The following is a 26,963-nucleotide window of genomic DNA, read 5'->3' on the forward strand; positions in this document are numbered from 1 at the left end:
AAAAGTGGGTGAGCGAATTTACCCGCAATGAGCGAAATAACCCCGTTTTACGGTACGTTATTTAGTTAATTAATTTATTTACAGAGAAAATTTGACAAAAAATTATTTTCTCATCGTGATATTTTTTTTGAGCTACCAATAAATTTTTTACAAATAAAATTTAAAAAAAATTATTTTCTCATGGTGAAATTTTTTCTGTGCTACGAGTAATTTTTTTTGTTAATTATATTCTCATCGTGATATTTTTTTAGGTCACAAATAATTGTCTTGAAAAAATTTTTTTTACTACGAAATTTTAACAAAAAAATTATTTTTTAATGGTAATATTTTTTTTGGCCAACAAATTTTGTTTTTGTCAAATTTTCGTTAAAAATAATTAATTAACGAATTATTAAGTATGACATTATGTTATTAATAATTATTTATGACATTAATTATTTATTAAGTTAATTATTTGTCATATTTAAAATAAAATAAAATATCTAATAAAATCAAATTTTTCAAATGTTTCCGCGCTGCGCTGATGGCTCAGCTCTGGACTTAAGTTCGCTCAACGCCACAGGGAGGGCGAACATCATAACTGTTTCTCGCAGTTGAGGTGCCTTTAGATTGGTATATAAGCAGTGATCGAAAATTTTTTTTTTGTAGAAATTTTTTTCTGCCCGATGTCTCTCCTTTATTGGATTTGAGACAAATTCTTTTTTGGAAGAAATGGTTTCACTAATATTTTGATGACCATTTTTTTATTTTAATTTAAATATTAAAAATAAAATAATAATAATAACTATAAAAAAATAATAAAAATAAATTTTTTTTTAAATTATTGATTTTTTAAATTATTATTAAAATTTTTAATATTGGATATTGGACTTACTAAATTACTAAATAAATAATATTAAAATAATTTTTGCAACATCGTAAACGACGTAGTAAACGACGTAGTAAACGACATCGTAAACGACGTAGTAAACGACGTAGTAAACGACGTAGTTTGCTATCCCAAATTCCGCTTTCATTTACGACGTCGTTTACTACTTCGTTTACTACGTCGTTTACTACGTCGTTTACTACGTCGCAAACTACTTAGAATACGACGTCGTAAACGAGGTCGGAATTTTCAACAGGGCCTTCCATTGATAAGGAAAAAATAAATAAATAAATAATAATAATAATAAATCTTTAAAAGTCATGTAATTTTTATTTAAAGAAACCATAAATTGCATATCAAAATTTTACTTTTTTATGAAGGTTGAACCCATTAACATAACCTCGAACTAAAAAGTAGTTTTTAACAGAACTAAAAATATATTTAAAATTGATTTTACCAAAATTCAAAAGATCCAGTTGTACAATTTTCAAAAAAATATATTTTAAGTTAAAATTTATTGTTAAATAATAATTAATAAACATTTCATATTTTTTCTTAAAAATTAATGAACAAGAATTTTAATTTTTATCCAATTTTTAAAAACAGTTTTTCTCTTTGAAAGATTTTGTACAATTCTGATTTTAAGTTAAATTGTTAGTTAGAGAAAAAAGAAATTAGTCATGGAAAAGTTAGGGAATTTTGAAAATAAAACTCTGCAGTCACCCTGCTTTCAGTACAAAAAAAGTAATACAACTTTTTTTAAATTAAAAAATTTGCACCTTTTTTCCTATTTAAAAATTTTAATAATTATATTATTTCTTAATTTTTCAAAATTGTGAGTTTTTAAAATTATTTAAAAAATATATATATAGGGGGGAGAGGGAGTCAGCATGGTTGGGCCACCCCTGTGTTTATGGCTCTAGCACACTGGCGCCCTCTATTTTATTATGCAAATACTTGCTAGTGATGGCAACTAACCTTTCACGTCAGTTACAGTAAAGTGCAATTGCAATAAACATTTAATTTTTCAAGAAAACCAAAATAAGTGCTAAAATGACAACCCAAAACTTTTCCACAGTGACAGAAAAGTCGATTAAATAACAGAAGGAATGAGCAAACAACAAAATAAAATGACAGAAATTGATCATTACAATGTAATTTAAAAGTTTCAAGCATTATTTAGCGTTATTGTTATTATGTTTGTTTAACGTGTTTTTGTTTATGACGCCGTTCGTCATGGTTGGGCCACTCACCAATTTTCTAATATTATCATACGTCCAGACATCGAAAATTCAATTTTTTATAGAAAAAAAGAGTCAAAAATGCCATTTCTATTAAAAAATCATTGATTTTAATAAATTTTGGTACTATTTTTTAACTTTTTAGACCAATTTCGCGAATAATCGGATTTTGGTTCAGGGGGCTAATTTTATTTTAATTTCAGATTTTATTTTATCATTTTCAGCTCAATTTCAGTATTTTTCTGCCATTTGCGGGTCCTTTTTGGTCAATTTCCTTCATTTCATATTGATTTACTACAGTGGCCCAAGCATCAAGCCCTGGCCCAACCTACACGACAAAATTTTTTTTTTTTTAAATGCCTGTAACTTTTACACTTTTGACCCAATCATTTTCTGATGTTCAGAAGAAACATTCCACTTTAGTGTATCTTTCCAATCATATACGAGAGAATTTAAAATTTATTCTAAAACGGAAGTTATGGGCACAAGTCAAAAACTGTCCCAACCATGCTGAAACTCCCCTATATGGAGTGTTTTAAATTTTAATTTACAATTAATTGATGAAACTTACCAGCGGCTGTCTTCCTGCCAATTGCACATAGAGCTTCAAGTAGTTCTTTCATGATATTGACCTCGGGATTAAGGCCGGAAACCCAGATTAACAGCATCCGGTATCCATGCTCCTTGTAACTCGAAGGACCTACGAGCGCATCTTTATCGTCCATTTCATAAGGCTGCTCCTCTCATTCTTTACAGGAACATCACGAGGTGCAAATCACGAAGTGCTAAGCTAACTAACTCCAAAGTTATTCGATTCTCTCGTTTTTTCGTGGAAATTGGAATTTTTAAAAGATATCAATTATTTCTATTTTTTTTTTTTTTTTGAAAATTTTAATTATAAACATAGATATTTTATTTTAAATCGTATTTACTTCTGAACTAAAATTTTAATAAAAATGTTTATTTATTTGCATTAAAAATTGTAATGGGTTTCTAATTTGTTTTTTATAATCCATATTTTTATTATGTTAAAAATATAATTATAATACATTAGAGTAAGTGTGCACATGGTTTAACTATTCCAATTTTTGGACAAATATTATATCTAATATTTCTGAGTATACAGCTTTTTCAAGGTATTTGAAAATATTATTTTAAACTTTAAATACTTAAGAGAATTATTACCTTAAAAGCTGTTCATTAAAACAATTATTATTTTAATTATCTATTAATGAAAAAAAATTAGTACATTATTTTAATAAGGTTTCAATTTTTCTATAAATGTCTAAATTGTACAATTTAAATCAATAAACGAGACCAGTAAACTAGATCACTAAATTGAATCGGTCAACTAGATTATTAAACTAGATAATACTAGATCATTAATCTAGATCATAAATCTAGATCACTAATCTAGATCAATAATCTAGATCACTAATCCAGATCACTAATCTAGATCATCAATCTAGATCACTAACCTAGATCATCAATCTAGATCACTAATCTAGATCATCAATCTAGATCACTAATCTAGATCAATAATCTAGATCACTAATCCAGATCACTAATCTAGATCAATAATCTAGATCACTAATCTAGATCACTAATATAGATCACTAAACTAGATCACTAATCTAGATCGCTAATCTAGATCACTAATCTAGATCACTAATCTAGATCACTAATCTAGATCACTAATCTAGATCACTAATCTAGATCACTAATCTAGATCACTAATCTAGATCACTAATCTGGATCATTAAACTGGATCATTAATCTGGATCATTAATCTGGATCATTAATCTAGATCACTAATCTAGATCACTAATCTGGATCATTACTCTGGATCATTAATCTAGATCACTAATCTAGATCATTAATCTAGGTCATTAATATAGATCATTAATATAGATCACTAATCAGGATCATAAATCTGGATCATTAATCTAGATTACTAATCTAGATTATTAATCTAGATAATTAATCTAGGTCATTAATATAGATCATTAATCTAGGTCATTAATATAGATCATTAATCTAGATCATAAATTTAGATCACTAAACTAGATCACTAATCTAGATCACCCTCGATCATAAATCTAGATCACTAATCTGGATCACTAACCTGGATCATTAATCTAGATCATTAATCTAGATCATTAATCTAGATCATTAATCTAGATCATTAATCTTGGTCATTAATATAGATCATTAATATAGATCACTAATCAGGATCATAAATCTGGATCATTAATCTAGGTCATTAATATAGATCATTAATCTAGATCATAAATTTAGATCACTAAACTAGATCACTAATCTAGATCACCCTAGATCATAAATATAGATCACTAATCTAGATCATAAATCTAGATCACTAATGTGGATCATTAATCTAGATCACTAATCTGGATCACTAACCTGGATCATTAATCTATCATTAATCTAGATCATTAATGTAGATCACTAATATGGTTTATTTAATCTAGATCACTAATCTAGATCATTAATGTAAATCATTAATCTAGATCATAAATCTAGATCACTAATCTAGATCATAGATCTAGATCACTAATCTAGATCACTAATCTGGATCATTAATCTGGATCATTAATCTGGATCATTAATCTAGATCACTAATCTAGATCACTAATCTGGATCATTAATCTAGATCATAAATCTAGATCATAAATCTAGATCATAAATCTAGATCATTAATCTAGATCACTAATCTGGATCATTAATTTATAAAATAAATCTAGATCACTAATCTAGATCATTAATGTAGATCATTAATATAGATCATTAATATAGAACACTAATCTGGATCATTAATCTAGATCATAAATCTAGATCACTAATCTAGATCATAAATACATCATTAATCTAGATCATAAATTTAGATCATTAATCTAGATCACTAATCTGGATCATTAATATAGATCATTAATATAGATCACTAATCAGGATCATAAATCTGGATCATTAATCTAGATTACTAATCTAGATCATTAATCTAGGTCATTAATATAGATCATTAATCTAGATCATAAATTTAGATCACTACACTAGATCACTAATCTAGATCACCCTCTATCATAAATCTAGATCACTAATCTGGATCACTAACCTGGATCATTAATCTAGATCATTAATCTAGATCACTAATCTGGTTTATTTAATCTGGATCACTAACCTGGATCATTAATCTGGATCATTAATCTAGATCACTAATCTAAATCATTAATCTAGATCATTAATCTTGGTCATTAATATAGATCATTAATATAGATCACTAATCAGGATCATAAATCTGGATCATTAATCTAGATTACTAATCTAGATCATTAATCTAGATCATTAATCTAGATCATTAATCTAGATCATTAATCTAGGTCATTAATATAGATCACTAATCTAGATCACTAATCTAGATCACTAATCTAGATCACTAATCTAGATCACTAATCTAGATCACTAATCTAGATCACTAATCTAGATCACTAATCTAGATCACTAATCTAGATCACTAATCTAGATCATAAATTTAGAAAATAAATCTAGATCACTAATCTAGATCATTAATATAGATCATTAATCTAGATCACTAATCTGGATCATTAATCTAGATCATAAATCTAGATCACTAATCTAGATCATAAATACATCATTAATCTAGATCATAAATTTAGATCATTAATCTAGATCACTAATCTAGATAACTAATCTGGATCATTAATCTAGATCATTAATCTAGATCACTAATCTGGTTTATTTAATCTAGATCACTAATCTAGATCATTAATGTAAATCATTAATCTAGATCATAAATCTAGATCACTAATCTACATCATAGATCTAGATCACTAATCAAGATCACTAATCTGGATCATTAATCTGGATCATTAATCTAGATCATAAATCTAGATCATAAATCTAGATCATAAATCTAGATCATTAATCTAGATCACTAATCTGGATCATTAATTTATAAAATAAATCTAGATCACTAATCTAGATCATTAATGTAGATCATTAATATAGATCATTAATATAGAACACTAATCTGGATCATTAATCTAGATCATAAATCTAGATCACTAATCTAGATCATAAATACATCATTAATCTAGATCATAAATTTAGATCATTAATCTAGATCACTAATCTGGATCATTAATATAGATCATTAATATAGATCACTAATCAGGATCATAAATCTGGATCATTAATCTAGATTACTAATCTAGATCATTAATCTAGGTCATTAATATAGATCATTAATCTAGATCATAAATTTAGATCACTACACTAGATCACTAATCTAGATCACCCTCTATCATAAATCTAGATCACTAATCTGGATCACTAACCTGGATCATTAATCTAGATCATTAATCTAGATCACTAATCTGGTTTATTTAATCTGGATCACTAACCTGGATCATTAATCTGGATCATTAATCTAGATCACTAATCTAAATCATTAATCTAGATCATTAATCTTGGTCATTAATATAGATCATTAATATAGATCACTAATCAGGATCATAAATCTGGATCATTAATCTAGATTACTAATCTAGATCATTAATCTAGATCATTAATCTAGATCATTAATCTAGATCATTAATCTAGATCATTAATCTAGGTCATTAATATAGATCACTAATCTAGATCACTAATCTAGATCACTAATCTAGATCACTAATCTAGATCACTAATCTAGATCACTAATCTAGATCACTAATCTAGATCACTAATCTAGATCACTAATCTAGATCACTAATCTAGATCACTAATCTAGATCACTAATCTAGATCACTAATCTAGATCACTAATCTAGATCATAAATTTAGAAAATAAATCTAGATCACTAATCTAGATCATTAATATAGATCATTAATCTAGATCACTAATCTGGATCATTAATCTAGATCATAAATCTAGATCACTAATCTAGATCATAAATACATCATTAATCTAGATCATAAATTTAGATCATTAATCTAGATCACTAATCTAGATAACTAATCTGGATCATTAATCTAGATCATTAATCTAGATCACTAATCTGGTGTATTTAATCTAGATCACTAATCTAGATCATTAATGTAAATCATTAATCTAGATCATAAATCTAGATCACTAATCTACATCATAGATCTAGATCACTAATCAAGATCACTAATCTGGATCATTAATCTGGATCAAAAATCTAGATCACTAATCTAGATCACAAATCTGGATCATTAATCTGGATCATTAATCTAGATCACTAATCTTGATCACTAATCTGGATCATTACTCTGGATCATTAATCTAGATCACTAATCTAGATCATTAATCTAGGTCATTAATATAGATCATTAATATAGATCACTAATCAGTATCATAAATCTGGATCATTAATCTAGATTACTAATCTAGATTATTAATCTAGATAATTAATCTAAGTCATTAATATAGATCATTAATCTAGATCATAAATTTAGATCACTAAACTAGATCACTAATCTAGATCATAGATCTAGATCACTAATCTAGATCACTAATCTGGATCATTAATCTGGATCATTAATCTAGATCACTAATCTAGATCACTAATCTGGATCATTAATCTAGATCATAAATCTAGATCACAAATCTAGATCATTAATCTAGATCACTAATCTGGATCATTAATTTATAAAATAAATCTAGATCACTAATCTAGATCATTAATGTAGATCATTAATATAGATCACTAATCTAGATCATTAATGTAAATCATTAATCTAGATCATAAATCTAGATCACTAATCTAGATCATAGATCTAGATCACTAATCTAGATCACTAATCTGGATCATTAATCTGGATCATTAATCTAGATCATTAATCTAGATCACTAATCTAGATCATTAATCTAGATCATTAATCTAGATCACTAATCTGGTTTATTTAATCTAGATCACTAATCTAGATCATTAATGTAAATCATTAATCTAGATCATAAATCTAGATCACTAATCTACATCATAGATCTAGATCACTAATCAAGATCACTAATCTGGATCATTAATCTGGATCATTAATCTAGATCACTAATCTAGATCACAAATCTGGATCATTAATCTGGATCATTAATCTAGATCACTAATCTTGATCACTAATCTGGATCATTACTCTGGATCATTAATCTAGATCACTAATCTAGATCATTAATCTAGGTCATTAATATAGATCATTAATATAGATCACTAATCAGGATCATAAATCTGGATCATTAATCTAGATTACTAATCTAGATTATTAATCTAGATAATTAATCTAGGTCATTAATATAGATCATTAATCTAGATCATAAATTTAGATCACTAAACTAGATCACTAATCTAGATCACTAATCTGGATCATTAATCTAGATCATAAATCTAGATCACAAATCTAGATCATTAATCTAGATCACTAATCTGGATCATTAATTTATAAAATAAATCTAGATCACTAATCTAGATCATTAATGTAGATCATTAATATAGATCACTAATCTAGATCATTAATGTAAATCATTAATCTAGATCATAAATCTAGATCACTAATCTAGATCATAGATCTAGATCACTAATCTAGATCACTAATCTGGATCATTAATCTGGATCATTAATCTAGATCACTAATCTAGATCACTAATCTGGATCATTAATCTAGATCATAAATCTAGATCACAAATCTAGATCATTAATCTAGATCACTAATCTGGATCATTAATTTATAAAATAAATCTAGATCACTAATATAGATCATTAATGTAGATCATTAATATAGATCATTAATATAGAACACTAATCTGGATCATTAATCTAGATCATAAATCTAGATCACTAATCTAGATCATAAATACATCATTAATCTAGATCATAAATTTAGATCATTAATCTAGATCACTAATCTGGATCATTAATCTGGATCATTAATATAAATCACTAATCAGGATCATAAATCTGGATCATTAATCTAGATCACTAATCTAGATCATTAATGTAAATCATTAATCTAGATCATAAATCTAGATCACTAATCTAGATCATAGATCTAGATCACTAATCTAGATCACTAATCTGGATCATTAATCTGGATCACTAATCTGGATCACTAACCTGGATCATTAATCTATATCATTAATCTAGATCATTAATGTAGATCACTAATATGGTTTATTTAATCTAGATCACTAATCTAGATCATTAATGTAAATCATTAATCTAGATCATAAATCTAGATCACTAATCTAGATCATAGATCTAGATCACTAATCTAGATCACTAATCTAGATCATTTATGTAAATCATTAATCTAGATCATAAATCTAGATCACTAATCTAGATCATAGATCTAGATCACTAATCTAGATCATAGATCTAGATCACTAATCTAGATCATAGATCTAGATCACTAATGTGGATCATTAATCTAGATCACTAATCTGGATCACTAACCTGGATCATTAATCTATATCATTAATCTAGATCATTAATGTAGATCACTAATATGGTTTATTTAATCTAGATCACTAATCTAGATCATTAATGTAAATCATTAATCTAGATCATAAATCTAGATCACTAATCTAGATCATAGATCTAGATCACTAATCTAGATCACTAATCTAGATCATTTATGTAAATCATTAATCTAGATCATAAATCTAGATCACTAATCTAGATCATAGATCTAGATCACTAATCTAGATCATAGATCTAGATCACTAATCTAGATCGCTAATGTGGATCATTAATCTGGATCATTAATATAGATCACTAATCTAGATCACTAATCTGGATCATTAATCTAGATCATAAATCTAGATCATTAATCTAGATCACTAATCTGGATCATTAATCTAGATCATAAATTTAGAAAATAAATCTAGATGACTAATCTAGATCATTAATCTAGATCACTAATCTAGATCACTAATCTGGATCATTAATCTGGATCACTAATCTAGATCATTCATCTAGATCATTAATCTAGGTCATTAATATAGATCATTAATAAAGATCACTAATCTAGATCATAAATCTAGATCACTAATCTGGATCATTAACCTGGATCATTAATCTAGATCATTAATCTAGATCATTAATCTAGATCATTAATCTAGATCATTAATCTAGATCATTAATCTAGATCATTAATCTAGATCACTAATCTGGTTTATTTAATCTAGATCATTAATTTAGATCATAAATCTAGATCATAAATCTAGATCACTAATCTAGATCATAGATCTAGATCACTAATCTAGATCACTAATCTGGATCATTAATCTGGATCATTAATCTAGATCACTAATCTAGATCATTAATCTAGATATTAATCTAGGTCATTAATATAGATCATTAATATAGATCACTAATCAGGATCATAAATCTGGATCATTAATCTAGATTACTAATCTAGATCATTAATCTAGTTCATTAATCTAGGTCATTAATATAGATCATTAATCTAGATCATAAATTTAGATCACTAAACTAGATCACTAATCTAGATCACCCTAGATCATAAATATAGATCACTAATCTAGATCATAAATCTAGATCACTAATGTGGATCATTAATCTAGATCACTAATCTGGATCACTAACCTGGATCATTAATCTATATCATTAATCTAGATCATTAATGTAGATCACTAATATGGTTTATTTAATCTAGATCACTAATCTAGATCATTAATGTAAATCATTAATCTAGATCATAGATCTAGATCACTAATCTAGATCACTAATCTAGATCACTAATCTAGATCACTAATCTGGATCATTAATCTAGATCACTAATCTAGATCACTAATCTGGATCATTAATCTAGATCATAAATCTAGATCATTAATCTAGATCACTAATCTGGATCATTAATTTATAAAATAAATCTAGATCACTAATCTAGATCATTAATGTAGATCATTAATATAGATCATTAATATAGAACACTAATCTGGATCATTAATCTAGATCATAAATCTAGATCACTAATCTAGATCATAAATACATCATTAATCTAGATCATAAATTTAGATCATTAATCTAGATCACTAATCTAGATAACTAATCTGGATCATTAATCTAGATCATTAATCTAGATCACTAATCTGGTTTATTTAATATAGATCACTAATCTAGATCATTAATGTAAATCATTAATCTAGATCATAAATCTAGATCACTAATCTACATCATAGATCTAGATCACTAATCAAGATCACTAATCTGGATCATTAATCTGGATCATTAATCTAGATCACTAATCTAGATCACAAATCTGGATCATTAATCTGGATCATTAATCTAGATCACTAATCTTGATCACTAATCTGGATCATTACTCTGGATCATTAATCTAGATCACTAATCTAGATCATTAATCTAGGTCATTAATATAGATCATTAATATAGATCACTAATCAGTATCATAAATCTGGATCATTAATCTAGATTACTAATCTAGATTATTAATCTTGATAATTAATCTAGGTCATTAATATAGATCATTAATCTAGATCATAAATTTAGATCACTAAACTAGATCACTAATCTAGATCACCCTCGATCATAAATCTAGATCACTAATCTGGATCACTAACCTGGATCATTAATCTAGATCATTAATCTAGATCATTAATCTAGATCATTAATCTAGATCATTAATCTAGATCATTAATCTAGATCATTAATCTAGATCATTAATCTAGATCATTAATCTAGATCATTAATCTAGATCATTAATCTAGATCACTAATCTGGTTTATTTAATCTGGATCACTAACCTGGATCACTAATCTAGATCATAAATCTCGATCACTAATGTGGATCACTAATCTAGATCATAGATCTAGATCACTAATCTAGATCATAGATCTAGATCACTAATCTAGATCGCTAATGTGGATCATTAATCTGGATCATTAATCTAGATCACTAATCTAGATCACTAATCTGGATCATTAATCTAGATCATAAATCTAGATCACAAATCTAGATCATTAATCTAGATCATAAATTTAGAAAATATATCTAGATGACTAATCTAGATCATTAATCTAGATCACTAATCTAGATCACTAATCTGGATCATTAATCTGGATCATTAATCTAGATCACTAATCTAGATCATAGATCTAGATCACTAATCTAGATCATAGATCTAGATCACTAATCTAGATCACTAATCTGGATCATTAATCTGGATCATTAATCTAGATCACTAATCTGGATCACTAATCTGGATCACTAATCTAGATCATTAATCTAGATCACTAATCTGGATCATTAATCTAGATCACTAATCTAGATCATTAATCTAGATCACTATTCTGGATCATTAATCTGGATCATAGATCTAGATCATAAATCTAGATCACTAATCTAGATCATTAATCTAGATCACTAATCTAGATCACTAATCTAGATCACTAATCTAGATCACTAATCTGGATCATTAAACTATATCATAAATTTAGATTATAAATCTAGATCACTAATCTGGATCATTAATCTAGATCATAAATTTAGATCATAAATCTAGATCATCAATCTAGATAATTAATCTAGATCATTAATCTAAATCACTAATCTGGATCATTAATCTAGATCATAAATCTAGATCACAAATCTAGATCATTAATCTAGATCATAAATTTAGAAAATATATCTAGATGACTAATCTAGATCATTAATCTAGATCACTAATCTAGATCACTAATCTGGATCATTAATCTGGATCATTAATCTAGATCACTAATCTGGATCATTAACCTGGATCATTAATCTAGATCATTAATCTAGATCATTAATCTAGATCACTAATCTGGTTTATTTAATCTAGATAATTAATCTAGATCATTAATTTAGATCATAAATTTAGATCATAAATCTAGATCATAAATCTAGATCACTAATCTAGATCATAGATCTAGATCACTAATCTAGATCATAGATCTAGATCACTAATCTAGATCACTAATCTGGATCATTAATCTGGATCATTAATCTAGATCACTAATCTGGATCACTAATCTAGATCATTAATCTAGATCACTAATCTGGATCATTAATCTAGATCACTAATCTAGATCACTATTCTGGATCATTAATCTGGATCATAGATCTAGATCATAAATCTAGATCACTAATCTAGATCATTAATCTAGATCACTAATCTAGATCACTAATCTAGATCACTAATCTGGATCATTAAACTATATCATAAATTTAGATTATAAATCTAGATCACTAATCTGGATCATTAATCTAGATCATAAATTTAGATCATAAATCTAGATCATCAATCTAGATAATTAATCTAGATCATTAATCTAAATCACTAATCTTTATCACTAATTTAGATCACTAATCTATAAATGTTTTTACACTAGCGAAAGTAAGATAATTAAAATTATGGATTATAAAAGGAAACAAAATTACCATTATTCTTAAAAAAATTTTTTTGAATATATTAAATAATTGAAATTTTTTTTATATATAATCATTTACTGTTGCATCTTTAAAGAAAATACATAACGAGAAATTCGAATAACATTCAAACAAAATCGAAACAAAATAAATTGTTTGCACCTGAACTTCGTTTTTTTTGTTTTTAAATAGCAAACTGACATTTTTTTCAAAGGATTTTATAATATTTTTTTATTATATTTTTTTTATTATATATTCTATTTATTTGATATAAGAGAATCACTACTTTTTTAAAATATTTTTTTTTTAATAAATGTTTATTTAGATTGACAGTTTGTTATTTAAAGAAAAAAAACACTTATCCAGTGAGTAAACTTGTAAGCAGTTCAAAGAGATTGATAGGCGAGAAGTTGTGCTAATGGTGAATTTTATGTTCACCTGTATATTGATGTTCAATTGCATCGATTTGGTCGTGATTGAAGGCCCAATGGAGAGCTAGTTTTTTCCAATCTCCGGAATCTAATTGTTTATAGGCCAATTTCCAAAGAGCGGATCTTATATGATCAGGTAAGCTGCCATTATTATTGGACATGCTTCCTCTTGTATCCTCTCTCCAACGTCTTCTCGCTGGCGTTAATTCTTTATCAGAATTTGTATCTTCCTATATCGTAGAGAATTCATTGCTTTTTTTTTACTTTCAGAAGAATACGAGCGAATATTATTTTTTCTTAATTTTCATTTAAAAAACAAAAAAGTTATATTTGTTTTCTCAATATTTTTACAAAGTCATAACAGTAAAATTAATTAAGTTAATTTTATTAATTTTAATGAAAAAAAAAATATTTATGAAATTTTAAATAGGTCAAATTAGGATAATTTTTGTACGAATTATTGAAAAAAGAGAATATAATTAATTTTATTATATAAATATATAAATAGAATTGCGAATTATGAAAAATATTTAATTTAAATTTGATTAAAAAATACATTCAATTTAAAAATAAAACAAATATAAAAACCTATCAAAATGTAAATTAATATCTAAATTTGGATATTTCTGCAATTCAATTAAAACGATTAAAAGCTATTTTTTGAAGAAACATTTCAAATATCAACAGCTGAGTTTCATTGCAGACTTTTTCTCACATTATTTTATGTTTAAAAATGAGACGGTTGAGAACTTTTAATGTCTCGCGACCACTGACGTCAACGTCACGAAATTTTAAAAATAACTTTCATCGCTGGCAATTATTTGAATGAATATTATTCATTTTTAGAATAAAAATAAACTTTATATTGAAGAAGAAAAAAGATTAACTATATGTATATAAAAATGAAAAATTTTCTTCAGAAATTCATATATGATTTTTCGATACCAACGTTGGCATCCTGTGTCCAGGTGAAAAACATGTTAATGAAAATTTTGAACGTTATAACATAATTTCAAAAATAGAAAAACACATGATATACACTTTTTAAACTTACATTAAAAAAATATTCTTGTTTTGAGAGGATTAAAAAGATTAAAAAATTAAATTAATTAAATTTATTTAAAATTAAAAAGATTATTCTAAGTTCTGAGAATATTATTGTCATTCTGAAAAGAGTAATATTCTTGTTTCAAGTATAAAATTTAAGAGGATTTTAGAAGATGAATTTTCCTCTAAAAACAAGAATATTTTTTTTCGATGTACCCAAATTTATAGGTATAAAATTATAGAATTACTGAAGAAAATTTCCCGTTTGAAAATTTATCACTGGATGTACTTTTTCTTATTTTATAAAAATAAATAATTTAACTTAATTCGTTTCTATATAAACCTATCAGATTTGGATTTATTTCTATTTATTATACGTAAATAAATATGTTACCGGAGTTGGATAATCCAATCTTGCTGTCTTGATGATCATATCAACGATTGCTGTAAAACTACCACGAGCAGCGATGTAAAGAGGTGTTTTTCCACTCTGGAAGATATTTAGTTCAATATATATGAAGAGACGATAAATTCCAACATTCATACACAGGAGTTAACAGAAATCAATGAAGCATGTACTGGCGCACAGTTTTTGATTTATTGATTGGTATAATTGAAATTCGTATAGTTATATCGTAACGGTAATTTATGTCATTCGAGCAATGTAATGTCATTTTTAAGGGCAAAAAGAAAAAGGGAAATTAACGGAAAATTCTTTGCGAAGTTTTGCGCAATTAAAAAATTTTTTCTAGAATATAAAATATTTCAAATTAATTTCAAAATATTCATGTATCATGAAAATAATTTAATAACGGAATATTAAAAAATTTTCAAAATACTTAGATATAAGAATATATTAAAAATTGAAATTCATAAAACATTTTCCCTCAAAAATTGTTGGCAATAAAAAAAAAAAATATAAGCCACGACAAAAGGGAAAAAAATTTTGAAAAATATTTTTCAATCTTCAATAAGCAGGTGTACGAATATCGAGCTGGAAGATTAATGTTCCATTTTGGCTTTGTATACCGTGATATACGTATACACATATATCTTGAAAAATTACAAATTCCTATTCTTCTAGAAAACTCTATATCTATATAGTACCTATATACATACATAAACGCAAATAATGCAAATACTGCTATAGGGAATAATTTTTTTTTTTTTAGATTCGCTTTAGTTTAAAGATTGATCACTCGCATGAATATAAAATGTGAGCGGGGCAAAGTACACGCGAAGAATAGAAAAAGAAGAAGATTTATATTTACCTTCTCGCGTTGTTGAATATTTGCACCTGCTTTTAATAAGAGTTTGCAAATTTCCATGTGTCCCATTTCGGCTGCTATGTGTATTGGAGATTGTAATCTCTGAAATAAAGTCGCATTGCATAGCAAAAATCGTTTTTAACCATTTTCTTTTTTTTTTCTTTCCTCCTCATAGTATTGTATATATATGGGTCAGAATTTCTCAAACAGATCACATAAAATTTTCAAAAAGTAATTAATTTTTCAATGTTATTGGATTTCTTTACTTTTAATGAAATTAAAATAAGTTTCGGAAAATATTAGACCAAAAAAGATAATTTTTTGTTAAATTTCTATTTCTATTTAATTATTTTTTCTATTACATTTTTTTTTATTCGATTATTTTTGTATATTAAATTTTTTGACGTGACCATGTCTTACTGATCTAGGGAGCCAGTCAGAAGAATTGGCGTTCATATCGCTGGTCAAAACTCGAAAACTATAAGTCATATTTTCAAGATTTTTGGGTTATTCAATTAGTTTCGATCTAATCTCGATGCCAAACTTATTTTTGTCAAATTTGGAAATGAAATTTTTTATAGTTTTCTATGTTACCGACCGGTTAAAGATTTAAAATGTTAGTATACAGCGCCACTGCTGACAGTATGCACTATACCTATATATGTATAATAGTCAAAATAAACATGGCTGCCGAAGCTGTCACTTTGTTTTGTTTTCGTATCGTTATTCGAGGAAAAAAATGTATAGCGATCTGCGATCACGTAGTGTAGTGTTGGCCTGTGTACATAGTATATTCACAGTATTGCCAATTGCTGAAATTTTGCACCGGAATAATATCAAAACATAACCTCAATCATGGATGTATTCAGTTCAAGAATTGTTATAATTAACTGGTCCACCATAATTCTTGAAGAGAGTAAATCCCTCATTGAGGTTATATTTTATTATTATTCCAGTGCAAAATTTCAGCAATTGGTAATAATGTGGCATTGCGTTTTGAATATTTTAAAATTTAATTGTTTGGAAATTATTGTCAGTTTATTCTAATTTTATGCACGAAAAAAAATTTATTTCATTCAAATAATCGGTTACTTGATCATTATCGAATAAATATTTATTTATAGCAAATAATTATTATTTGAGTCAATGAAATGGTATTTGTTTCAAATACAAAAATTATTGATTCAAGTACAATTTATTTAATTCAAATAAAAATTATTTGGTTCAAGTAAATATTTATTTGATAATAGTCAAGCAACCGATTATTTGAATAAAATAAATTTTTTTTCAGTGTGTGTTTATGTACAAAATAAATACTAAATAATAATCTTATAAAATATATTTTAATTAATTAAAAATGACGTCACGATAAAAATTCTCCGTCCGTGTAATAAATACAGACCTTCGCTTTAATTTTTTTTTTTATTAAAGTTATAAACAATTGAAATTTTTAGTTGTTTTAAATATAAAACAATTTTTTTTAAAGTCCAGATGACAAATTTAAAAATTAAAAATAGATTTTTCTCGTCTTGGAATGGGAAATATAAAATAATTTTTAAATTTTACAAGGAACACTGTTTTTTTATTAACATTTTATAAATAAACAATTTCAAAAACTGTCTAAAATTAAAAATTTATTGAAACAAAAATTATTTTTAAATACCATATTCCAAGACGAAGAAAGCATATTTTTTGTAAAATTATCTTGAGAACATATTTTCTATTTTTAAAACAGCTAAAAATTTTAATTTTTGATAACTTTAACAAAAATTTTCTTTTTGCTCTAACTAAACTTATTAAACCAAACTATTTAATTTAATTAATTAAAAATTTGTTAATTTCAGGCTGATTAGTTTGAGAAATTCTAACCCATATATGAATTAAATCGATGAGTATAATAAATTTTTTTTTTTTTAATAGGAAATTATGATGGACTTTACAAAAGTATAATATAAAATTTCGCGTCTGGTTAATGTTGTGCGAATAATGGAATATCGATATTTACAATGTTCTATAAGACAAATTGAAGTGTTATTGCAAAATGTTTTTCAGCGTTTTTTTGTTTTTTTTTTTTAATTTCTTCGAGCAAATATTTTCTAAATTGAAATATAACATTTTCCTGTACATTAAGGAAACTGTTTTTATGAGAAAGTAATTACTGAAGTCGAAGAGAAAAAAGAAAATAAAAATAAATGAAGAGAACGTTTTTTATATAATTTTTTTTCACATTTCTTTTATACATCTAGAGAAAAAATATATTTATCTCAAAGCTTAATATTTATTTGTTTCAAATAAAAATTTTATTTGCGTTAAATAAAATTTTTTCAGGGTTGCTGCAAGAATAAATTTTGTAATTTTCCTGATAATTGAAACGTAAATCAATTAAAATTTAGATAAATTGAAACGAGGCGCATGAATTTCAAAAAAAAAAAAAATTAATTAGAATTTTTATTTTAAAAACTATTTTATTAGAAATTATTTTTAAGACAAATTTTCATTTTTCGAATCAGCATTTGAAAGAATTTCATTTTTATACGAATTTTTTAATTTATAGAATTTTTAAGACGCTGAATTTTCATTTGTCCAAAATTACAAAAATGTCCGAACAAATAATCGACAGAAAGATTTCGGCGCAATTTTTAAAATTGTCCAATTAAAAATTATCAAGAAAATCGTGATTGGTCAATTTTCAAAATTTGTGACGAAATCTTTCTGTCGATTGTTTGTTCAGACAATTGAAATTTCGGACAAATGAAAATTCGTTGTCTTAAAAATTAACAATTAATATTCAGTGAATTGCAATTTCTGTCATTTAAAAAATCGAATCAGATAAAATTTCTATTGAATGATAATTCTTTTAAATAAAAAAACATGTAATGAAAATGACTGTAAAATAAAACTTTTGCCAAACAAAAATTCGGTAGCTAAAAATTTTGTTGTGTAAAAATTCATATAAGAGAAAAATCTGTTAAATTTTAATTCAAAAATTAAAAAATTCGTCTAAAAAAATAATTGTTTCTATAATAATAATATTTTAAAATAAAAATTCTAATTAATGATTTTTATGAAAAATTTAATTTGTATATTATGTGTAAATGAAAACATTAAAATGAAATTACAAAATGATATAAAAGAGATACTCTTACCGAATTAAGACTGTTTAAATCAGCACCTTTATTAATAAGAATTTCGACGGTATCAACTTGATTACTTTCGCAGGCCAAATGTAGTGGTGTATTACCATTCTGTGAATTAATGCAAATTCGTTAATTAAAAGCGCGCTTATTTTCGCCGCGGATTTCTATTCAATTTCAAAAAAAAAAAAAAAAAAAAAGAAATATCCATTAACAGAAACTCATTGGTACGTATTTTTTTTTAGCGTGAATGACTCTTTTTAAGCTTTATAAAAATGCAAAAAAAAAGAAGAAAAATACATATACCTTGCACTGCTTGTTGAGCAAACCTCCGTGTTGAATAATCGATTCGAGTATTCCCTTGACTCCTTGGCTAGCAGCTACATGAAGCGGAGTAACTCCTCTCTTTAAAAAAATGTTTCATGAGTGAATTTTAATGTTATTAATTTTTAAAAATAGAAGTCAAATGATGTTTTAAAGTACAAATTTTTTTCTTCGCTTCTTTTAAATTATTTTTATATATAGATTTCACTTCAAGAATATATTTGAGAGACTTTTTGATACTGTTCTATAAGAACGCTAAGATGAAACTGAAAATGCTTTTCTAAGAAAAATTTTCTTGAATACGAAATTATTTTTAAATATTTTTTCTATATCAAGAAAAATCGCTTTTTTATTACACCCAAAAAAAAAAAAAAATATTTCTTTGAAACAAAGAAATAGATTTTTTAACATCATTTTTTTGAATCAAAGATGAAATTTGTTTGAATTAAAAAAAGTTTTCTTTGCTTTAAGGAAAAAATTTTTTTCAAGTGTTTTGAATAAAAGAAATTTTTACTTAATATTATATTTTTAATCTTAACCCCTTAACAGTCGATGGCCCATATATGTCCAAAAAAAGTCGTGCGACCTTTGTGATTTGTCCACATTAGAAAAAAAAAATACTAAACATAATTGGATTCGAGTGTCAATGGATATACTAAGGTTTTTGGGGTAGCTGAATCCGAATTTGAGGTCATATTTAAAAAATTCAAAATGGCGAAACCAATATGGCGTCCATAAAAATTTTAAAATTGACTAGATTTGCATAAAAATGGTTCCCTTAGGGTTTTTGGGGTCGCTGAATCAAAATTTGAGGTCAGATTTAAAAAATTAAAAATGGCGGACCCAATATGGCGGAAAAAATTTAAAATTGATTCGATTTGTTCAAAATTTGGTTTTCGGGGGTTTTTGGGTTTCAAATTCAAATCTGACATCAAATTTGGATTCAGCGACCCTAAAAACCCCCGTGTACCAAATTTTGAACGAATCGAATCAACTTTAAATTTTTCTGCCATATTGGGTCGGCCATTTTGAATTTTTTAAATCTGACCTTAAATTTCGATTCAGCGATCCCAAAAACTTTTAATACGATGATATGATATTTTTTTTTGAAACTTTTTTTTGGACCGTTTTGGGCCCACAAACAATTTTTCTACTAGACTGCGAAAGGGTTAAGAAAAACTAAGATATTTTAGTAAATTTTTATAGAATTGATAATTTGGGTTCCTTTAAGGGTTAAAATAATAAATCCGAAGTATTTTTGAAAAATTCAAAATATTTTTCAAAATATTGCAAATTTCATTTTTTTTTTAAATTCATTATAACTTGCGTTAATTTTTAATCAATAAAGATAAAGTTTTTTAAATTACTCGTATTTAGATACTTATTATGAAAAAAATATTTTTTTAATTTAATAAATTGAAAAGTATATCTTCCCTCACAACAAAAGGATATTCAGGATATCCTTGGGACGTCCTGGGGATATCGATTTGTTTTCGGCGGTTTGGATATCCCTGGGATATCTTAGAGATGTCCATGGATATCCAGAGGATATCTTAGGGATATCCGAATCGCCAAAAGCAAATGGATATCCCCAGGACGTCCCAGGGATATCCTGAATATCCTTGTGTTGTGAGGGGATCGATTTAAAACAAAAAATCTCATCGTCTTCTCTTATTTTAACTCCAGGAACCGAAAATTGTGATGAAAATTCGAGCATATAAGCCCTTTTAAGAGTCGGAAGCTCAAATTTAAAAAAGTCATTAGTTTTTAAAACTTATGATTTTTTTTTTTTGTTAAAATGAAGTTTTGAGAATTCTAATAAATATAAAAGTGAGACTTAGGGGAAATGAAGGTATCAATTTTTCAAAGATTTTTCTAAACTCATTTCTCGGCTCCAATATATATATATAGAGAGAGAGAGAGAGAGAGAGACAGAGAGAGTGAAAGAGAGAAAGAGAAAGAAAGAAAAAGAGAGACGTATATTGAAAGAATAGGAAATGAATTTCGAAAGTTTAAAACTGTATATACAACGAAGTTTGTTGAGTTTTGATTGCTCACCTCGTCAGTGAGTTCAGTGTTTGCGCCAACTTTTAAAAGAAGTTGAGCTATCTCTGTATCTCTGTTTCTCGTAGTCACGTGCAAAGGTGTGTTTCCCTCATTATCTTGAGCATCCACGTAAGCACCAAGTCCTATCAATACTTCCACGGCTTCGAAATGGCCCCCTGAGCACGCACAGTGCAAAGCACTTTGTCCATTCTATATAATGAAATTTATAAATGTTTGTGAGAAACTTTTTGTTTGAAAATTTAAATATATAGTACCTACCGTTTCAATTTCGGGAAAATGAGGAAAATATTCAAAATTTCAAGTGTGAGTATAGCAAAGTTTATCAAAAGTGTATTAAAATTTGCAAAACTGAATGCTGTGATTGGTTGAATTGGTTTTTTAAATCAGCGTGCGCATTTTTTGACCAATAATTAAGCATTTAAACCGTTAGAGAGCAGACGAAATAGAAACAGTTCGGAATTATAGTACGGTTATGTTCGAAATTTGACCGGTTTGTGTAACTAGAGAATACGGAATTAATCAGGTCTAATCCGAAGTTTCTACACAATTTTCACTCCAACTAAATGTTTAACCAATGTGTAACGAATGTACAACGAATTCAGCGTACATTCCGATTTCGAGATCCGCCAGAGGTGTGCAGAATCCAGATTCACTTGTTACACAGGCCGAATTAATTTCGGATTAAACAGGAGTAATTTCCATAGAGATAATATAAATAGAGTGGAGATGGTCTGTATAGAGGCGTCCGTTTGATAGAAAGAGAACGCGATTTTAGCACCAGTAGGTGTCTCTCTTGCGCTGGTGCTTATTGAAGGACAGATACTGGTGTTAAATCTTTCTTCTCTTTCCAACCCATTCTGTTTATGTCAGGACACTTCCCTCTTACGCAGCCGCCTATACCTTGTCTACTCTATTTATATTATCTCTATGGTAATTTCGCATTCACTAGTATGTATATGATCATATTAATTTCGGATTAGACAAAATTACTTCTGGATTTACACAAATAATACTAATTTCTTCGGATTTAACTGAACTAAGTCCGGATGAAAGAAACCTAACCATAAAACGGACTGCTTCGAATTTAGATTTTTAAGCAGACTGAATTTATCTAGAATGTTGTACGAAAAGAGTACGAAATTTATAAGTGTTGGTCCGAAATTGGTAACGGACAAAAAGATAAATCTGAGTAAGTCCAGAGTAGTACAAAACTTTTATGAAATTAGATAACAATCCGATTTTAGATCGATCAAAAATCTTAATGTGAAATGAGTCCGGAATAATCCAAAATTTTTAGGTGAAAAATCCGGTATTAGTTAGCAACACTTCGGCTTTAATCTAGTCTAATATTCTAATCCAAAAAATGAGTCCAGAAAAATATGAAATTTGTATGTTTACAAAATTACCATTGTTGAGGACTAATACCAGATTTGAAAATAGAGATTTTTGTCCCAAATAAATCCGTAATCGTTACATACAGATTTCTGATTATTTCAAAATTCCTTTCTGATTAAGATTTTTTTGCAGACTGAATGTTGATTTTGTACATTATAATTCTGGATTTTCCTGAATTCATTTATGATTTTTTGACCGAATTAAATTTGGATTAAGTTTTTTGATCGAACTAAATTCAGATTGTTGCGAATTAATTTCATGTCAATTGCAGACTGATCCCGGATTTGTATTTTTGTCCGGACTTATTTATCGCTAATACAGATAATTATTATCGGACTGTTTTTGTTTAACTTCCAAATTAATCCGGATTGATTCTTCCGGATTTAATCTGAAATCAGTCCAAAATTTTTAACCAGGGTAGAGTTTTATATAGACAAAGCATTTTTTATAAAAGAAATTTACATTTTTCTTTAATATATCAAAAAATTTGTAATACAAAAAAAGATTTATTTGTTTATTTTCTATTTTATTGAATAAAAATTTCTATATAAAATGTGAAAAATATAGAAAAAAAAAAAATTGTGAAAAGAATTTTTATGAGTAAAAAAAATGTTCTAGGTGAGATGTAAATGAAGTCGCATAGACGGATTTTATTGAAGTAGTAAAAATCTCAAGATGTCAGGAATGTCTTAATTAAGAAATACTTTTAAGAGTAGTTCAGTCAGGAATGTTTTATCAGAATTTTTAAGATGCATATACCTATATAATATGTATATAGTAAATATAAATTATCACTGAAAGCTACATGTATTAAGTTTTTTTTTATAATACTGCCTCGTGTGATAAAAAAAAAGTAAATTAAAAATTGTATTTTATGAAATAAAAATATAATAATGATAAAAAAAATTAAATAATTTAGAAAAAAATGTGTAAAATATTGTAGGAACTATTGATTCTCTAACCTTGTCCTTTGCTTCCAATTTTATTCCGGGAATATTTGAGAGGGCTGTTATTGTAGAAGGATGGCCAGCATTGGCCGCGTGATGAATTGCAGTTGCTCCTGTGCAATCAGTCGCGTCCCCATTTAATGACTCTAAAGCTTCGGCGAGATAGTTTACAACACCTGCACTTCCACCTCGGGCACCACACATAAGAAGAGTACATTCTTTCTATATAAAACATTATATATAGTTTCTTTTATTTTATATTGTTTAAATCTTGAATAAATATTTTTTTTTATAGATTTTCGGAGTACGTATTTAGTTACTCTAATTTTAATGTGCTATATTAAATTCGTAATTAAAGACTTCAAAAACCTCCAAAGTAACAAATTTCAAGTTAATCGTTTAAAATTTTTTCTAAAATATTGAATTTTTAAAATCGTGAGTTTTTCTATGCAAAAACTCGATTTGAATCATGTTAGTTTCATTTTGAGTAACTTGAAGTTGGCTGTTAACTCATTTTGATACAGATATCATAATAACCCATGTGCGAATTGCCAATGCAGACCAACATTGGCCCAGTAATGTCTGCCGAAGTACTGTCGATCAATTCGTCCCATTATTGGGCCAAAATTGGCACCGATTCTCGGTTACTCTAATTTGCCATTATTGGGCCGAACTCCGTTACATTACTGGGACAATATTGGCACCAATACTTGGTAATTTTGATTATCGGGACCTGATAGGGCTCTAGACTACAAAAATCATTTTTAAAAAAAGTAATAAATGAAGTCTTTGGTATTTCTTTTTTTAATGACCACATTCAAGTAATAAAAATAAATGTCAGATTGTCAGTGAATGTCTTTCCTGAATGTTTAAAATAAAGAAATGTTACAATAAAATGGCAAAGGAAAAAAGTACAAAAAGAGTGAGGAGATATCGACTTGTAAAAAGGACTGAAAAATTTAATGCAAAACACTAAAGAAAGTAAGTAAATATTTTTAATTAAGATTTTCTAACAATTAATTTTAGAAACTTCTATAATTTTTCTTTATCTAAATATCATGTTGCAAAGTTAAATTACACCAAAATTATCTATGCGGCCCATTTCTATGACTGCAAAAAATTATTTATTTTTTAAAACATGTTTCTTGAAATTATTTCTCTTTAGGTTAATGATACCTTTTGAAATTTTGCAAAAAGTTATTTTTAAACGAAACAAAATTATTTAATTTTTAAATAATATATTTCAAAAAGCTTTAAATTTGCATTATATTCCTGAAATTAATATTGCTTAAGTATTTAACATTTTTTAAATTACAAATTGTTGAAACTTTTTAATTTTCTTATCATTAAAAAAATATATCTAATAAGTAATTATATAAACATATAAAATTTAATCGATATTTATTTATTTATTAAAATTTCGAATTTTTTTAATTGTTCCAGATGTACTGATGGAAAAATTCAACTTGAGCGAAGACAGCGTTTTAGGTCTCTTCGCAATTGCGTTTAACAATGCAAAAGATTGGGAAGGAGGACGCAAGATGAGGATGAAGTTAGATTTTTAAAGTTCATTTCTGTTGTGTTTCTATTTTTCGTTTATATATTGTATCCTCTATAATCTCATTTTGTTTAAAAAAATAAAAATTTACTAACTAAAATGAAAGGGTTAACAATTTTGTTCAGTTCAGTATTTTATTTCGATTTTCAATAATTAATAGTAAAAATAATTTATATAAACAAAATTATTACAAAAGTTAATTGTATTAATTATAAATTATAAATAATAATTACTATTTTAATATTTTTATTATAATATTTTTATTCATAAACCAGATATATAATAAAAGAACTGATTTAAAACTTTACCAATTAGAAATTAAAGTAAACAAACATTTCTTTATATAAAATTTATATTTTTCAGTCTAAGGAATCACTAAAATTTCAATTATTAATTATAATTTGTGATTTAATTATCTTTATATGATTAAAATGTTAATGTTGAGCAGGAAGAAACATTGTAGTTTTTTCAATACTGTCAAGCCAACCTATTTTTTTGTAATTTAAACAAAATGTTTTACTTACTATCAATACATCATAATAATTTATATAATTTTTGTTCACTTAGTTTGTAAAATCTCAAATATTTTTAGCACGAACGGCACTTTATTAATTGCTGAGCTAGAAAATACATGCAAACGTGTCTTTTTTTAATGATGTTAATGACAGGAAAGAGGTTATTAACTGAATTAATTAAACAAAATAATGGCATCTGTGGCCCCTTTGATAACTCTATTTGGCCCTTAATTTCAAAATGTATTGTCAGGCCCAGTTCAGGTAAGGTGTTTTATTTGATCATTTCCCTAACTAGGGCCAAATTTTGCCTAATCTGGTCCTGATCTGCACCATGTTTCAATTTCTACACGGCATGTTAGACTTCGGTGCGTTAGGTTGCGAGTTCAGTTCCCGCGAGCGTTACTTTTCAAATGTTTAAACAATTGCGCTTTCTGCCAAGACTTATATTATAAATGTATAATGAATTAATTAGTTAATTAATTAATAATTATAATTTTATTTAAACTTATTTAAACTTTGACAATACTGGGCCACTAATGGCAGCCAAGATTGTCCCAGTAATGGCGTCTGATACTTGGCTGCCGATGTCCAACAGCAGTTAACACCACAAGAGTCGGCCCAATATTGTCTGCCAAGGCTCGGTGCCAGCTTTGCCAATACTGGGCCAATATTGAGCCGTTTTAGTTTTCGTACTTGGGAAGGTGCAA

The 26,963-nt window shown here is 26.8% G+C and overlaps 1 protein-coding gene across 3 annotated transcripts in view; it reads right to left on the bottom strand.

Moving 5' to 3' along the window:
* Positions 1–26,963, bottom strand: part of LOC127285653 (ankyrin repeat and death domain-containing protein 1A-like) — a 75,564-nt gene that overhangs the window by 5,023 nt on the left and 43,578 nt on the right. Inside the window, exons 6-13 of one of the 3 annotated variants that reach the window (XM_051311783.1) lie at positions 24,199–24,405; positions 21,833–22,030; positions 19,757–19,855; positions 19,463–19,561; positions 16,320–16,418; positions 15,443–15,538; positions 14,009–14,231; positions 2,681–2,809 (exon numbers count right to left, since the gene is read on the bottom strand). In XM_051311783.1, coding sequence (XP_051167740.1) covers positions 2,681–2,809; positions 14,009–14,231; positions 15,443–15,538; positions 16,320–16,418; positions 19,463–19,561; positions 19,757–19,855; positions 21,833–22,030; positions 24,199–24,405 — 1,150 coding nt within the window. Of the gene's footprint in view, positions 1–2,680; positions 2,858–14,008; positions 14,232–15,442; positions 15,539–16,319; positions 16,419–19,462; positions 19,562–19,756; positions 19,856–21,832; positions 22,031–24,198; positions 24,406–26,963 lie in introns of those variants that run through there. The other 2 variants (XM_051311777.1, XM_051311791.1) reach the window with 2 other exon arrangements.

Source organism: Leptopilina boulardi, unplaced genomic scaffold, assembly GCF_019393585.1.
Source record: "Leptopilina boulardi isolate dan_hultmark-lab unplaced genomic scaffold, ZJU_Lbou_2.1 LbouV2_121, whole genome shotgun sequence".
Classification (NCBI taxonomy): Eukaryota; Metazoa; Arthropoda; class Insecta; order Hymenoptera; family Figitidae; genus Leptopilina; species Leptopilina boulardi.